Source organism: Anabrus simplex, chromosome 1 (assembly GCF_040414725.1).
Source record: "Anabrus simplex isolate iqAnaSimp1 chromosome 1, ASM4041472v1, whole genome shotgun sequence".
Taxonomy (NCBI): domain Eukaryota; kingdom Metazoa; phylum Arthropoda; class Insecta; order Orthoptera; family Tettigoniidae; genus Anabrus; species Anabrus simplex.
The window spans coordinates 828948850-828967532 of NC_090265.1; the positions used below are offsets into that span (position 1 = coordinate 828948850).

The window sequence follows — 18683 nt, forward strand, 5'->3', positions numbered from 1 at the left end:
GATAAAACTCCACAATGGAATTAATGCCTGCCTAGCAATTCCAAATGGAAATTCTAAATTCCCATGAAGGGAATTAGATTCTTTTCCACCAATAGAGCATATAAAAAATCAGATAAAATTTCCATTACCACTTAGTACGATCACATTTTTTTGTAGCCATGAAAATGGTTTGTTCATCCCTTGTGAAAGGAACATGATTTTCAACTTAGTTAGGAGCCCTAGCCACAGTTGCGTGATAACAGGAAAAGGTCTTGAATTCTTAGACTTCGCCAGATAAGTTACATCTTTCGGGAACAAGCTGTTAGCCTCGGGAATGTTCAGTTTTGCTTGCCAGTTATCAGTGAGATTGCTGAATAACACAGTGAGCCTGTTTGTGCTCTTATTTCACATTGCATTCAGAAGTTAGAAATTCATTTTGAGTTGAGCGGTACAGTGAATGGTAGCAAATATTTATTGCATGATGGTGTACATCTGGATTAGGAACCTAATAGTGTGAGGTCGACTAGCGTGGTGCATATTTGTCTTGAGATAGCCTAGTTATAGATATGGAAAAAGTTGTGAAAATCCTTACTAAAGAAGACGATTAAAATCTTCCAGAAAATTGACTATCATCAACCGCTTGGAAACTTGCAGAGGTGGCATGAATGCTGAAACTCGCACTTAAAAGTATAGACTCGGGTTCTCTATGGGAATCAACGTCTATATAATCAATCACTGTAGTTGTTCGAAGTTTCATCGGCCAAAGTCATTCTTTCTTAGTTGCGTATGTTTGTTGTGACCTGCAATTTATTAGCGGTCTTACTAATAAAAAGTCCTTATACAGTTGCTTAACACTTGTATAGTAATAGTGAATAAACTCTCTATAAGCGTTTTATATTTTTCTTACTAATAAACGTGGTATACGCATTGTATTACTATACAGCACATATACACTCGTTCCAAGGCGTAGGGATCTCTTCCTGGAGTTCACTGGAGTTTTTCGCATGTTCACTGCCTTTATGATCGCTTCTGCTGGTTATCTACATGCAAAACTTTCCGGAAAGTCGCGCAGTAGCACGGCATATCGAAAAGGCAGTGGCAACACAAAGTGAGTCAGCTGGAAATTGGCTTATACTGATATCAACATTTCTTCAGCTTGCTTGTGTAATGAACGCCAAAAAATAAATGGAAAAGCCCAAGAAAAGATCAATAGCTCCTAACTGGGATAGTACGGAAAACGTAAGCAATTGTAATTGAATCGGCGAGTTGAAAAATGTACACATTACAAACTCCTTACTTTTCAGGAGAAAGGAAAACCTGTTTTGCAGCTAAACGAAAGGTTTGATCAAAAAAGTTTCTATTAGGCATCATATTTCTGCGTATTCAACTACAAAGTATGGAAATCATATTACGTATGGTTTTCAAGTTATACCATTTTTTATGTCGAGGAATATGTCCCTTTTTAGGGTACTCAAATTTGATAAAGATCTTTGTAGAGGCAGATAATGTATAATAAATTCACAATTTCAAAAGTCTATTAAGCAGTAACACATTATTACCCAAAAATACGCCCAACCATCATTTCTTTTATAGTCATTCATTGTCATTCCCTCTCTTTAAAGTGTTTTACTTTACGAAGATGTCTAGCCTCCATAACCTCTGAATGGTGTATGTCTATTATGTTTAAAATACCGTGAAGATTATCAACGTTATCATCCATTCTTTCAATGTGAGTTCATGTTAAATGGATAAGTCGAATATTTCACCGTGATTATATTACTGAAGACAATAAATACCACGAAAATAAACTGCTCACTCGTTTCATTTTCCGCTACTCGCTGCTATACAGCGCTTGTACAAGGGTCCTGGTCTGTATAAGCAATTCAATGAATAACTATAACAGATGTATACACAGGAGGCTTATACGCGGTTTATTAGTAACGAATTTCACATAAACAGTGTATAAACCTTGTATGAAAGTTATACACCGTTTATCAGTAAGACGGTAAGAGTATGGCCAGAAAATAATGTTTAATAAACCACTGCTTGGAAATAGATGGCTTCTACTAAAATTTGTTTTAGAAAGAGTGTAATCTGCAGTAATGCGCTGATATTTTTGGCCCCTATGCAAAGGTTTTCATATTTGGTCTCTTGTGTTTTTCACACCTTTTAATATCTTATCTTTAGAAATGGTAGATATAGTTCTCACTGTACCAATACCCAATGCCCTCGTGCAGTTACTATTCGTGCATTCGGTAGTAAGTTTTCTCGCTCAACACGTTCTTTTTCCTTGTCCCCTGCAGAAATGTCTTAACAAGATTTTACTGTATAGTTCAGTCAAATACCTCTGTGTGTGTTTTTTAATCATTTTCATTCATGCAAATCTTTCCAGTCGTATTTGTTTCAAAGTCACTCCACGATAAGAGGTTTAAGAGCTTCACGTTTATAGTGGAAAACAGTTGTGCAACAAATTGTGGAATTTGAAAGACCTTTGAACCCTTGCCTTCTAATTGATAGCTTCTTATGTCCGATAATTCTACTCGTAATTAGACTCACAAGACAACTGCTAGATATCGTATAGATCGACCTTCACCAGCAGTTTACTGTAGCGAAGCATGGAAAGGCCAAACTACACAAAACTGCTATAGCAGTCCACCAGCTACCCTGTTCTCCCACCTGCTACAGCAGTCCAACAGAGTGAAAATTTTAAATAAAAGAAAAGGGAGGATTGATACTACAATATGTTACAAACGTTCTAGAACATGATTCCTCACTTGATACATTTAGTTTCTATCATTTTTTATGAGCAAACACAATTAAGATCACTATTCCGGGAGGTCTTGTAGCACGTTATAGACCTTTGATGTATAAGCTGCCAAACCCATGTGTACTGAAATCCTTCGAACAGTTGAACTGCAGCTAGGGAAATGAAAAGGAACTTCAATAGAATATAACTTCTGAGAGCTTGGAACTTCGCCAGAAATTATGCTCTGTTTGACATTGTTTGGATTGATAGTGACCTTGATTTACATTAGGAATGTGAGTCAGACAGCTCCAATGGTTACTTAGCAGTTTATGTTAAATTATTGACATTTTCACCTTTTTGGGCAAAAATGTTTTATTTCTTAATGTAGGTTTAATGCATTGCATTAAAAGATGGAGTAGTAGAGGGTAATAGCACATGATCATGCCAAGTGGCTTAACTAGTTAGTCTATTTTATGTAAAGAATTATACTGTACTTATACTGGTTATTTCATAAATGACTTGTTATTCCTGAGAAAAATTAGTATTAAGAAAGTGTTTATAAAAACACATTCAATGATATGTATCACACTAATATGACCATGAATTTCAAGGAGGAATATCATAATGTTTTAGAGCACATATAGTATTTGCTTTTAATTTTTTTTAAACTTTGTTCTGATTTCTTCAATCTTTTCCCACTTACATGTAATGGCTGTGGTTTTAAAAGTAGAATTGTCTGGTATAATGGCTATTCTGCCCAACCCACAGCCAAGATTATATGCATTATCATAGTACCAGAGGAGTTAATGTTCATGTAAACCTCTGGGTCTCCCAATAATGCAACAGAGCAAACTATTTGAAGTGTCATATTTCATATTCTAGCTGATATGGGGCCAAACCATTTTTGTATCAATGTGGAATACTTTGTATACAAGTTTTGTGGAAGCAGTTGTTTTGCTCAAGCCCATGGACTTTCAACTTGGGGAGTGTGGATTGTTGTCCCCTAGGTGGGTCTGGCATTGCTTCCACTTCATTGTGTCAGCTTCCTTGCCTTCATCTTTCCTATCTGGCTTCCTGTGGTCGACGTTTGTTCTTTCCCAACCCTGATGGTATTAGGTTTGCAAGGCCTAGGGCAGGGATGGCGAACCTTTTCCAACTAGCGTGTCATTTTAAGTCTGGTTTATTATTCTCAACTGTTGACCGTGCCACTTGTTATTTTGCTTTAAGGAAAATCTACATCCTACAACCCTCTCCCTCATATTGTCATAGTTCGTATGTACAATATAACTATTTATAATAGTTTATTTAAATCCGCCTTGATCAATACACTCATTAAATGAAAGAAACATTATTTATTAACCATACATGTTTCGGGAAATCTCAACCATTCCCTTCATCAGTGGTTAGATCAAAGAATAACATAATGACACAATCTTTTGTTTTACAATTTAAAGGAGTATTGTTTCCCAATACATCATGTCAAAGAGTAAAGAGAACTTAACGAAATATTATAAAAATGATCAATACATACAATTTTGGTTGAACTGAATGAGAAACACTATACAAATTTATGATCTTCAAGTTTTTCTTCTTTTCTTCTTCTTTTTGTTCCTTAAATGATTATATGCTAGCCTAAACAGTGGGTTATCTTCTGTACTTTTCTCATTTAAACTTGATTCAGAATTACATTTTTGTGTAAGGTAAATTTCTAAATTTTCCAAAACATTCATTAGTTTTCCCTTTCTGGTCGAATGTAATAATTTCATGTCATTGGAAATGTCTGTAAATTTATGATTCATTTCAACCATATGTTCTCCCATTGCCGAATATCTTTTATGTTTGACCGCATTAACGTGTTCTTTGTACCTTATAGCCAAACTTCTTCCGGACTGTCCTATGTATCGTTGTTTACATGTTTGGCATGTTAATTTGTAAATTCCTGATTTATTAAATATACATTTATTCTCTATTTTATCTGAATTGAAAATTATCTTATTAGTATTATTATCCGTTTTGTATGTGACATTGATGTTCTTTTTTCTGAAAATTTTAGCCAGTTGATAAGAGTGCTTATTTCGAAAAGTTAGAACTATGAATTTCTTTTTCTCTTTTCTCTCTTTAATTAAAGTTGTTTTAGGTTCATTTTTCACTTTATTTATCATTCTATTAATAAATCTGTTGGAATATCCGTTGCTACGAGCGATTTGATGGATTATATTTATCTCTCTATTATAATTCTTCTTAGACATAGGTATGTTCATAGCTCTATTAATTAAACTGTAAAATGTTGCCTTTTTATGTTGACCTGGATGATTGGAGTCATTTCTGATAATAGTATCTGTTTGAGTAGCTTTTCTGAAAATTTGGAAATCAAAATGACCAGAATTTCTAGTAACTGTCAAATCTAAAAAATTTAAAGTCCTATCATTTTCAGATTCCATCGTAAAATGCACTTGTCTATTCAAAGTATTTAAATACTGTAATATACCATCAGGTTTAACCTTTCGTTCATCGATAATAACAAATATATCATCGACGTATCTCAACCATGTAATCAATCCATCTATTTTATCCACTATTTTATTATATTCCATGTAATCCATGAATATGTTAGCTAAAATACCTGAAGCTGGCGAACCCATTGCTAGGCCTTTAGACTGTTTGTAAATTTTGTTGTCAAAAACAAAATAGTTATTTTCCAAAGTAAATTCTAGTAATGTTAAAAATTCTTCAATTTCCACCTTGCTTAATTTGCTGTGTTGCATTAAATTCTTTCTTACTATTTGTATAGTATCTACAATAGGAATGTTGGAGTACATATCTTTGATATCCAAACTATGTATCGTGTAGTAGTCTGTTAGCTCAATGTTTTTAATTCTGTTACAAAAGTCAATAGTATTAATTAGGTGTGTCTGGCTATAAAACTTATAGTGTTCTTTTAAAAATATTTGTATGAATTTGGCCGTCTTATATACTGGACTATTTCTGAAATTAACTATTGGTCTAATAGGAATTTCTTGTTTATGAATTTTCGGTAGTGCCTTTAAAGTAGGTATTTCTGGGTTCATGTTAATTAAACAGTTAGTATCTTTGGAGTCTAATAAAAAAGTTATGTTATTGAGAATTTGTTTAAGTTTTTTCTGCATAGAAGACGTGGGATCTTTTTTTATCAATTCAAAATTATTGCTAGTTAGAAAATTCTTAGACTTTTCAATATAATCCTGTCTTCCTATCAGTACAATGGTATTACCTTTATCAGCTTTTGTCACAACAATATTATTATTATCTATCTTATTCTTCAATAATTTGATATTCTTATTCAACTCCTCATGGTTCTCTACCGTATGTTCTATCATATTGGATAATGCTCTACTAACTTCGTATCTAAGAGGAATTTGTTCATCAACTGGTAGGTTAGCTATGGCCACTTCAGTTTCAGCTATTAATTTAACAAAATCTTTTCTATTACTATAATTCTCCTTTTCCCAATTGAATTTAGGCCCCTTACTTAAAATGTTAATTTCATTACTATCAAATTGAACTTGGGTTAGATTTCTAAGAGGTTCAAAAAACTTGTGTTCATTATCATTCAGAATATTTACTTTCTTATTACATTTAAAGTGGTTTACTTTATTATCAAGTAATGTTTGGAACTTCTTATCCAATATCACTTGCTTCTTGCTCAAAATATTATACATTGAATTTTCTATGTTCTTCTGTAACCAGTCCCATTCTATATTTGATGCTGTTTTGGTTATCCTTAGATGTAACTCATATAATTCATTATTAAGTCTGGATTTTTTAAGGAATAGAAACTTAATTTCATTCCTGAGCCATACTTGATTAACCTTATTCTGTGTTTTTCTCTCATTAGGATGTAACCTACCTCTTTTTTGCAAGGATATCAAATGTTTAGGCACCAGTTTATAAGATAAACATTTTTTAAGAAAAAGTATGTCTTTAGAGATTTTGGAAATTTTAATTTTTAAGTTCTTAAATCTGTTAAACAATTTCTTTGCCTGGCTGGCATACTCACTGTTAATAAACTTAACCATGATAGGTTAATATTGTGTTTGGTCCGTATTGACTGGTCTAAATGTACAATATAACTATTTATAATAGTTTATTTAAATCCGCCTTGATCAATACACTCATTAAATGAAAGAAACATTATTTATTAACCATACATGTTTCGGGAAATCTCAACCATTCCCTTCATCAGTGGTTAGATCAAAGAATAACATAATGACACAATCTTTTGTTTTACAATTTAAAGGAGTATTGTTTCCCAATACATCATGTCAAAGAGTAAAGAGAACTTAACGAAATATTATAAAAATGATCAACAATTTAACTAATTTCTACCTCATCACATTTCCGCAAGGAAACCAGAAGAAACAGCTATCCTTGGCTGTAAGATCACATTCATGCTTTCATCAAAACATGCTGCATACATGTGGGAGTTATCCAAGTTAGCTTTCAATTGCTCCGAAACTACTTCTCTCATTTTATTACGATATTCTTGACAGCAGTTCAGCTGGCTGGCATTCCTTTAATTCTGTTAAATATTAGCTGTTAGGGTAGTTTTCAAATAATGTGTCGGACGTCAATAAGGAAGTTTCTTTCAAGAGCTCACCATTAGAAATCAGTTTCCCATGTATGCTGTACTATGCAGTGAGACATATGGAAACAACTGCACTAATATTATTTCTTGGCCGGAAAGAAGATACAAAATAGTTTGTTATGTGTAATGTTCGATATTTTGTGAAACGAACTCTCTTCTTCATTCATTTGATATGGAAAAAACATTTGAATAATTAGTCTCCAAAACTGCGCATTACATTAAAAGTGGGGATACAATTGTTTTCGAACACAGGCAACACACTTTTCTGCCAGTCCGAATTCCCTTGTCCACAGTTCTTGAAATATATGGTCACCGCCTTTGTTAAGTTAATGTTCTTTTCGGCACCAAAAACATGTTTGCGATGTCCGTATACAAAACCACCAGAAAACGACGCTATTTCACTTGACTTTCGCACGTCCAAATGGAACTAGTATTTAGATTTTCAATATTTATTCCTTACACTTGAAACGCTATGAGATATGTATTGTCTGTACTACAAGACGTATATAAAAACATTATGTTCATGTGGCGTGCCACTGAAAACGTGTTCACGTGTCACCCAGTGACACGCGTGGCAAGGTTCGCCATCCCTGGCCTAGGGAGTCCCTCATTTTCATGCCCTTTCTGGTCCATGATCTTGCAGATACAATCATTTTTCGAAGTGTCGGGCCCCTTCCAATTTTCTGTTATTGTTAACATGTTTGCTCCCTTGGACGCCTTAAGGCATTTATGAGCAGCCTCTGGGCAGGACTGTATCAGTTAACACGTTTAAGGTCGCGCGATGTAAACCTTTTGAATTTAGCGCTAAATTCTTACAAATTTCTATAAAATAATTTTCCGCCTTGTCAATACTTTATACACTTTATTCTATTTAATTACCGTACATGTACATGTTTCGAGAGCCTCTGCTCTCTTCCTCAGCGGTGCCAAATACTAATTATCTTAGGACTATGGTTCATTGGTATCATATTTCAATTATATATTAAAATATATGAATTTTAAATTAGTTACAATATTACTCTTTAAGTTTTTAGTTTGCCCATTTACATTGTCATTTGTCACATATTTTACCAGAATTTTACCAATCGTAAATGATAAAATCTAATTAAATTAATCTCTCTATGTTAATTTATGTCCTTGTTAATATCTGAAAATAGTAACTCTTTCTTCATCTTCTATAAAATCTATAAAATTAGTCTCTATCCTGAATTACAAAATAACAAATAATAAATAGCCACTTTGTAAATTAAATTAATAAACTACATTTATGAAGTTAGTCATTTTTTAAAAATATTTCTTCTCTCTTCTTTCTTAACGTCTGCTCAAATTTTCTAGGCTTCTTATGAATCAGAATTTTCCCCTCTTACTCTCTTCCAATTCCTTAAATAAACAAAACCAAACAAACTAAAATTTAGCAACTTTTTACGAAAAAGAAAAAGACGGCTCAGATAATTGGAGAATTTTCATTTGGGTCTAAGTTACTTCATTCCTTTAATTTATCCGCAAATTGAAATGATGGGATGTTTGTCTGAACCCAAACAATATGTCCTCCTTCCCTCCTTGTTGCTACTTTGCTATTGGTTGCGCGATGATCTGCTCGTTGTTTCTAATGGTCAAATTCCTTAAATAAACAAACTGACAACCAACCTTTAGTGACGTGTTTTTTTTTTAAATAAAAAAGACGATATCTTAGATGTTCAGAGAATTGTATTTTACTTACTTCAGTTCGTCCTGTTGTCAAATTTTAACCTTGCTCTCAATATATACTTGTGCTAGTTTGAAAACAAACGTGTTCTACTCTCTGCTGTCAAGGACCTTGTTGTGCTCGCTGCTACTAGTCGCTGTGCTGCCGGTTACGTAATGTAAGGGGCGGAGGGGAAGCGTACTTGTGACTCGGAAATATTTCTTTCTCTCTTTCTTTCCTTCCTTATAAGATTGTATGCCCATTTGTACATCGCATTTTCTTCATTTAATGGTTCATTTAAGTTGTTTTCGCTATTGTTTTTCTGATCAATATATATATTTATCTTCTCCAGAACGTCCATTAGTTTTCCTTTTGTTGTCGTGTGCAGTATTTCCATATCTTTGTCTATTTCCGTAAAATTATGATTGTGTTCCTCCATGTGTTTGCCCATTGCTGAGAACCTCCTATGTCTTACCGCATTCACGTGCACACAGCAGAAGTGGAGTCGAAAATTGGTTGATTTTGAGTTTCACATCGAGACATAATTTATGCAGGTTTATTCTGAGGTATGTTATTTAAAATATTTTTTTCTTACAGGTTGGTTAGCAGGGTATCAAACTGGTTTTGATACACAAAAGTCAAAAATCACACAGAATAATTTGGCATTGGGCTATACAGCTGGTGACTTTATTCTACATACCAATGTGTAAGTATTACATTGCAGTACATAGGAGATTAAGTAATACTGTCTCATAGACTCGCATAATCCCTGGAGTTTTTAAGTTTAAAACTGTGTTTAACATTACGATTCACCAATTAGTGTGTGTTTTTTTTAATAGTTATTTGCCCAGTTTTAGATGATTCAATGAAACCTTATATACAATATACACTTTAAATAAACAGAACAACTTCCTAAAATAATTAGAGGTTAAACTAAATCTAGATATATTTATATACATACATTTACAACACCTTAAAAAATAAAAACGATCCTTTAAAATAATTGTCATGATTAAACTAAATATAGACATTTACATACACATTTATACAGTAGAACTCCTATTTAACACCTTAAGTGCCACATATGCAGTAAAAAAAAATTCCATCCAGGCCATTTTCTTTTTTTTTTTTTTTTTTTTACTATAGCATATAAAATAGTGCATCTTATTACAGAAATGTACCTTTTAGTCATCCTGGGCCAAAATTGTAGTCATAACATTGTGTTGAAATTGTGGTGACACATTGGTCTCACACGGCCACTGACACTACCTTCCAGCTGTATAGGCTGCGTGAGACCAATGTGTTACCACGTATCCTAGCACAATTCTCACCTTCCTGACACACTGGTATACGTCTGTCTCATCAGCTCATGAACTACTAAAGAATAAAACTATCTTTGGAACATTGAAATCTAATCGGAAGTATAATCCAACCGATGTTACTAAATGGAAGTTAGCAAGAGGAGAGACAAGAGCCCGTGAAAGTAACACTGGTGTGGTTGTTCAGAAATGGCATGATAAAAGAGACTAGTTAATTTTGACAACTAAACACACTGGTGAGATGGCCACTATTCAGAGGAGGGATGGTGAAGTGTAAAACCATGGAGTGTTATAGAGTATAACAAATACAAACCGTACATTGATTTATCAGATCATAAAAAGAGCTACTGTACTTCCCTGAGACACAGTAAAATGGTACAGAAAAATAGCTATAGAGATATTGATCGGCACAAGTATAGTAAATGCCATCTATATTTCCAATCAACTTGGGAATGAGAGTATATCTGTTACCCAGTTCAAAGAGGACATTGTTGAACAGTTAACACGTACTGGTATCAAAAATGTTCACATTCCCTCACAAGTATCAAAGAAACAGGTATTACCCCACCGGCTAGAGGATGTAGGCCAGCACGGAAGAGGGAGATGCAGTAATTGTTTTGAAGAGATGAATCAGGAAGGCAATATGCCATGTGGAAGACTAGTCGTAAGTTCAAATGACCAGCCTGTGAAAATTTCTTCTGTTTGGACTGTATCTTCAAAGTGCACAGATTTGTATTGTGATTGTGAAACACAGTTTGAATCATATTTCTTCAGAAAGTCTAATTTGTTATACTTCAAATTCATGTGCAAAAAGTGTACCAATTTGTGGTGTGATTGTGAATGAGGCAAAGTTACAAATATTTTTTCTAGAGAGTTCATGTAATTTTTTGTCCTGTTTTCAATTCGTTCATAGACCCTGAAATGAGACAATGAACAATGAGTACACTATACAGTACAATCTTTTGTTATTTGTACACAGGACATGATCAGAAAACAATAAATAATGTCATAATTCATTTATTGTGGTTGATATATTACAGTGACGTACAGGCTACGTGGTGCCACATCGGACTCGCAAAATGGACAGGTCAAGAATAGATTCATGACGTACTGGCCACCTACTTTAATTTAACACACGTTTACATGTCAAGTGTAATGAGAGTATGGCACCACGGGGCCTGAGACTTCGAGAGTGTGCAAGTCCACAGCGGACTCGCACGGCCCGAGTGGCATTAAGCTCTGCGAGTCAACGTTGGTCTCACGTGGCACTCAAGGTGTTAATGTTTCTACATGGACCTGATTTTTTAAACCTTGAATGGGGGTTTACATTAGATAGAGGTTTCAGTAGGAAGCACGCCGTTTCCAGAGATCTTTACCTGTATTAACCTAAATTGTACCATCATAATAACCCTTTCAGACCGAGTACGCACAATTGTGCGGGTTCGTATTTTGTTTATCCCTGGCCGTATTTGATGTTTTTTCGGCGCTAGACCGGACTGCAGTGATTGTGCGGGACACGTGGCATCTATTTCAATTGTTTTTAGTATGCGCTTGACCACCAGGGCGAAGGAAGAAGAGTTTAAAAAGCACAGTTGATTGGCGAGATGACGAGAAGCAGTAGTGCCAAAAGTAAGTATTTATTTATTGCGTTTATATTAATCTAGAAGCTTTACTGAATACCGGAATATATTCATTGGTTAGTGAACGTAAATTTTGAAGATACATCATCGTATGTGATACGAGGGTTTGAATTTTGATACGCACAATTGTGTGGGTCCTTTTTTTCGGATGTTCGTTTTTATTTTGTAAAATAAACTATCAATATGTGTATTGGGGAGCATTTTAGTCAGTTTTTGACATACAAACAAAAATTCACGCCTCCAGTTTTCTTTCAGGTCTGAAAGGGATAAATTATTTACACAGTGACTGCAATAATGCGAGGAGATATCTACACTACACACTGTACTGTAGTTACGGTTTGTGCTTCATTTCGACAGATCGATTTTCCATCAAAGATGGGAAAGCTACCAAACTCTCACAGAAATACATATTGGTACAAAACAGCAATCTGTTGAAACATTTTCGCTGAAGTTTCTCAAGCAGCGGCTTACTCATTAGCACGTATTTTTTAATTCCAATAATCTGAACACTTGTGTTCCGTTTCATTCTTAATAATTGTACTAGCATCAATCCAGAGGATTGTGGCAAACATTTCCATTTTCTTATTTCAAACAGCGTCACTTAACCTAGGTTTACCACGCATGCATTATGAAAACATACTTAAAGCTCCCTGTAGAATAATATTTTCACTATAAATTTACACGAGAACAGCCTTTCTGAAATTTAACAAGACCCACAAGTACATAAACTAACCTCTGAAATTAGTTATGTACACTGCTGTACCTTGAAAAGAAGTATCACAGTATTATTTTATTTCAGTACATAGTATTGAAATTAAGCAATCATTTGCTTGAGTTTTTAATTCTGAGGAATTAACAACTTACTGCACTTAATGCAAAAACATATTATCCCGATGGGGTTTTTTTTTTTAAGTAGCTTTACGTCGCACCGACACAGATAGGTTTTATGGCGATGATGTTATAGGAGAGGCCCAGGAGTTGGAAGAAAGCGGCCGTGGCCTTGATTAAGATACAGCCCCAGCATTAGCCTGGTGTGAAAATTGGAAACCACGGAAAGCCATCTTCAGGGCTGCCGACGGTGGGATTCGAACCCACTATATCCCGGATGCAAGCTCACAGCAACACGCTCCTAACCGTGCGGCCAACTTGCCCAGTATCCCAATGTTTGTTTACACGAGTCGGAGACTTGAAGTTGTGCGGAGACCTCAGGCTCGCCCAAGATAGACTCACTCTCACGTAGCGAGGAAGGAGTGCGGAAGGTGATCGATAGCATTCAATATAAACGCTGGAGTAGTCGTGTGTATTTGGTACAGTGTATAAATATTGACAACGGTTGCAAATTAACGCATCTGAATTCGCCCGTAATAATGGATGAATCAGTAAAAGGTTTCTCATTGTAACCGAAGGATATTGCACAGATTAATATGGGAATTTTTGAAGGTTATAATAACATTGTCGTTAAAACGGGGGTTCTCTTCTGCTACGGAGGCCGCGGTTGGATGTGCATCTGAGTCAGAAATCTCACTTTAGCCCTAAGTGCCCGAGCTCTAATTTCCTCTTCTGCCTTTAATCGTCCTTCACAAGCTTATGGCATCTTTTTCATTGGTTCTTAATGTCCCGTAACCAAAACGAGTGGAAGGAAATATTTGAGAATTTTAACATTTCCTTAACGCTAAATGCAGATTTTTGCCCTATATTTAATTGTTAAATCAAATATAAAATAGCATTGCTCTTGTGGAATAATTTTCAGGACTGGAAATTTCTTCTGTTAAATGCGGGTTTACGTTAAATCGAGGTCAAGCAAAATTGGGGTTATACTGTATATTTTGCAGAGAGGGCCTTACATTCTTGAGGTTGTTAAGGCAGTCTAATTTTAGATTGGGGTGAATGAAAATGGTCCACTGATTCACCCACCTCATTCAGTGATTGTAGTGCCTCTGCAGCCATGAGTTTGCTCGAGCCACAGTTCTCACATTAGGCAGATGGAAAATATACCTTTGTCTAGTATTGCAGCGAGGAGCATCTAATGGAATAAACTTAAACAGTGTTGAACAATCCACTCTATTCGTCAAGACACTTAAAAAGGAAGGAAGATAGAGGGCATTGGCACATTTGCAGCGCGAGTGCAAGGTCCTCATACTGATAGCCTATTGAAAAGACTCTTGACCCGTTAATTGGGGAGCGAGCTCTTCCTCGTAACCCCTACGGTGGGGAGGTGTTTTCATCATTTTTTAAAAAAATACTTGGATTTATGCAGACCGACATATCTGTCTGCTATTACTCGAGGAAAGGGTGAGGTGCTTGGTATGGTAAATCACTATGACGACTAACGTCACTGAATAATGGCAATATTACTGTGTAAATCTTTGTTCCTTTCCAAATGATCTCTAACCTCAGCAATTGTCTATGTTCCACTAACAAAATCATTTTCAGAATCCTCTCGCTGACTATAACCTCACTAGAAGTGTTTTCGACACTAATATGAAGTCCAGTTCACTTTCTGACTCAACATAATCGTCATTCCCTAAACTATGTACGTAATCAGACAGACCATCATTGTAAATAAATCGTCCAGTAAGTCTCCTATCACTGTTGACATGTGCACAAGATGTGCAGACACGGACTTATCATTTTTACATGTTCATCACACGAAAACAAAAAATTTTATGCAGCTCCTAGTGGTAAATTTAGAGACTACACACCTTCCTTAATAAGAATATACTGATATGTGCTGACGGAAAAGGAAAAAATGACGGTTTCTATACGAGTCTGCATCATTCCCGGCACTTTCGGCACTCGCTCCTTGCTGGTGAAGTACTGGAATCTTTGAGGTATGGCTAGAGAAGGAATAATCTTATTTTGCCTTTGAGAAGGTCTGCGGAGAAACCAAATGAAAACAATACAGGTAGAAGCCGGCCACATCGTTCGGTCGGCTGGGAGGTTTCCAGCCTGACTTACGCATTCCTAGAGATGAGAATTATAGGCACTATAAACAGTTACAATGGGCAGGCATATGGGCTCTTAAAATAGCCAAAATGGGCATGTAATTAGACAGTAACTTGTAAAATAGGCAACAAAGTAGGCATGAAAAAATTCCTTTTAATTTAATAACACTCGGTTATTATAAAAGGAATTTACAAGAAGCAACTTTTCAATTTTTCCCCGTAACAATCTTGTTCTCCTGTAATGCAGAATGTTTTTGTACTGAGAGAAAGATTTCTCATCACATGGAGTGATTGGACAAGACGTCAATGAAGCCACTTCGGCTGATTTTAGTTCCATTGTTTCATCTACCACACCTTGCAGGACCCTGGCTACTTTCACCATTGCTTTCCATCCTGGATTCTACTGCAGGACCCTATCGAACACTTTGTTGACAGCGGCTACTTTCCTGGAGGTTCGGTCAAAACTTCCCATGACTTCTTCCACAATCCTAAATGATTCCACCAGGGGCATGCCACTCTTCTCCAACTCAGTGATTGCTCCTGGCAGCTTGCCTTCAAGAATACCAAATTGAATGGAACTGATGGAGAGGACAAGGCTTTCTTAGCTTCTCTTATGCAGAGAGCATCCTCTTCATCCATGGCCTGAATGATCTCCAGGCACAGGGCAACTGTCAGGGTAGTGAAATAAAATCCTCAAAATTTGAATAGTAGTTTACCACTTCTCACTCGCAGAAAAGACTGAAACATAGGTTGAATCTAACTTGGTGTTTACTGCTGTAAAATGACTTTTAAAACTTAGTGATAAGTACGGTGACTGCAGGTAGTTCTTCCGTGGCATTGAGGTTCATGGTATTATACTTTGCTCGTGTATTTTCTAAAAAATTCTTTGAATGTTGGATTCTCCAGTTTATGCAGGAGGATATTAGCTCCCACCATTGCATAAGTCTGAACAAAAATTGTTGTTAATCACTGTTCACAGTGGACTGGTAGAAAGACTGCATTGATACGGCGTTCTGTACTTGTCAAATGCATCTCATTATTTCTATGTTGATCTAAATGGTATTTTTTCCACATTCGATCTGCAAAATAATATTGACGTAAATTACAATGTTCCTATATCTTAAATTTCTACAGTTCAGCTAATTGGCAGTAATGCTTAGTAAATATCATGAATTTGTTCCATAAAACAAGAAAGACTGTTAGAGATGATGTTTCCAGAAGTACAAAACTCAGTAGGAACAAGGGAATTCGTAATTTACATGGAAATATGTCCTCAAAGATTTTTCGGTTATAATTTGGCAGTATCATGTTGGGTTCACTGGGTGGGGGGGGGAAGACGTGAAACAATACGTTAGTAGGGTAGATGAGAGATCCTTCATTTATGCTTGCCAGCGACCCATCAAGTTGCCCCTACCAGTATTCTTACTTATATAGAATTAAAACACAGGCCAAAAAATCTCAGATTTGTGAACATTTTATTTGTTGCTACTTGCCGGCTTTAGTCAGCCAGGTCAGCTGTCATGAAGGCTATTTTCTGTTGCCTGCAGTAGATCCTGCATCATGTGTGCCGACAATGCTGCCACCCTCATTGAAAAAAAAAAAACTGCGTAATTTGAAATTGTCGTGGCATGCACCCATAAGCTTACTTTTTGTCACTTTAGCAAGACTAGGGCCTGGTGTATTCAACCTGAGTTAACATTTAACTGCCTGTTAACATAGTTTAACAGTGAACCTAACCAAATTAGCATTTAATCAACATTGGTTAAGACTAACAATCTGTTAAACTCTCAGTTAAATTATCTAACCCAGTTTCAAGCAGTTAAATTCTGTTAGCTCAAAATATGGCAGGTGCATTAGATGCAGAACTTCTGTATCTTGAGTATTTGGAACATGATAGGCCTTTTCCAGAGAGTTACAAACGGAAGAGATGATTTTCATACAGTTCTTTCAGTTGCTTGATCGTACTTTGACTAACTTCAGTATGAAGATTGAATCCACTACAAATTTTCTGCCAAGCGTCACTTTTAGCTTTGAGCACGGATCCATTAGTTTGCTTACTTTCTATAACAGGTAATTCAGTGTTTTCCTCAGAAATTTTTGCCAGCTGGGTGGCAGGAATGAGCAGCTGGGCGGGAAATACTGCATAAAAAATTGATATCAAATTTCAGTTCATTCCCCTCCTCAGAGTATTAACAATAATATCGGACAGGTGAACATTAACTGCAAAATTGAACTATTTTAGTGTTATCACGAACAAGACATACGAGTACCGTAATTTGAACTTCTCGTGTTCTACTGCTCGTTCATCATTATGTATTGCCTGGACTTACCGCAGGGATGTTGTAGAGTGCCATGCGGAATCTAGTGTGCATGCTAATCTGGGGACTGCTTGAACATGATACTACGTGGTAGTCAAACAGAACATTTGAACTCGGATGTAATTGATTCGGTTGTGCTGAAAATAATGAAGATTTATCATTTAAATAAACAGTTTTGCAGTATTTAAATTTTAATTTGACTTAAATATGTATTAATGTTACCAAACTTAACACACATCTAGGTTATGTTAGCCAGGCGGTCTGTAAAAACTGCCTATTAAAGAGGTCCAAAGGAGAACATTTGGAAATAATTTCCAAAAATAAGAGAAATTTGAACCATGCACTCTCTTCTCAGCTTTTCATATCTGTCTATAGAGAAACAGACAATTCACGGATGAATAAATGTTGACTTCACGCGCTTTGGTTTACAATTGTATTCAGACAAATGCACATCAAAGCGCGCTCACAAACTGTATGGTTCTGCCACTGCCTTCTAGATTCTCACTGATCGTGACTTGTGAGAGTTAACACCATGTTAGCTAACAATTCCCAGGATATGTTTGGATGAAAGCAAGAATCTTAACATGCTGCTAAATTTTTAACGCTATGTTAACAGTGTTGCTGGGCTGAGTGGCTCGGGCGGTTGAGGCTCTGGCCTTCTTACTCCAACATGGCAGGTTCGATCCTGGCTCAGTCCGATGGTATTTGAAGATGCTCAGATATGTCACCCTCATGTTGGTAGATTTACTGGCACATAAAAGAACTCCTGCCGGACTAAATTCCAGCATCTTAGTGTCTCCGAAAACTGTAAAAGTAGTTAGTGGGACGTAAAGCAAATAACATTAACAGTGTGTAAGTGTTCTTTTAACGGAGATTGAATAAACCGGGCCTGGGGGATGCTAGAGGCTTGTTGGCCGCTTCGTGGCCCTAACCTGGGAGCTTATGATCCCCAGACTCTCTTACTTACCCCAGAGTATAACGGTTACTAACCGGATCTCACCAATCCAGACCGGCGGTCTTTTCACTGCCCGTTCTTATAAAGATTGTCTTGGCAGCCTTGTAAAACACGCTGCAACATCGTCCAAGCCGTGCTATATTGTATTTCTAGCCTCTGTGACATGCATGCGCCACATTGAATCCGCAACCTGTGTTTTGTAAAGGCTTAGCGGAAGCGCAACGGAGTTCGCTAGATCCTACACGTAAGTCTGATGAAAGTTACTAACGATTTTAAGGGGGGGGGGGTAAAACTGCATTTCTGTCGTCAATCTCTATTTTCACAAAAAATGAATCACAGTTCAAAATACCTATTTTTAATTTTCATCCATTCTGTGACTAGACCACCGGCATTCTAATTCCTCGTCCAGTAATTAAATGATTAAAGATTTTAGTAATATAAATTGAAAGTTCACGACTAATACAGCATTGCAA

The 18683-nt window shown here is 36.0% G+C and overlaps 1 protein-coding gene across 1 annotated transcript in view; it reads left to right on the forward strand.

Annotated features, from left to right (window-relative positions):
* The window catches only part of LOC136857592 (voltage-dependent anion-selective channel), a 108310-nt gene that overhangs the window by 52121 nt on the left and 37506 nt on the right, over positions 1-18683 (forward strand). Inside the window, exon 5 of the mRNA XM_067136374.2 lies at positions 9631-9739. Coding sequence (XP_066992475.1) covers positions 9631-9739 — 109 coding nt within the window. The remainder of the gene's footprint in view (positions 1-9630; positions 9740-18683) is intronic.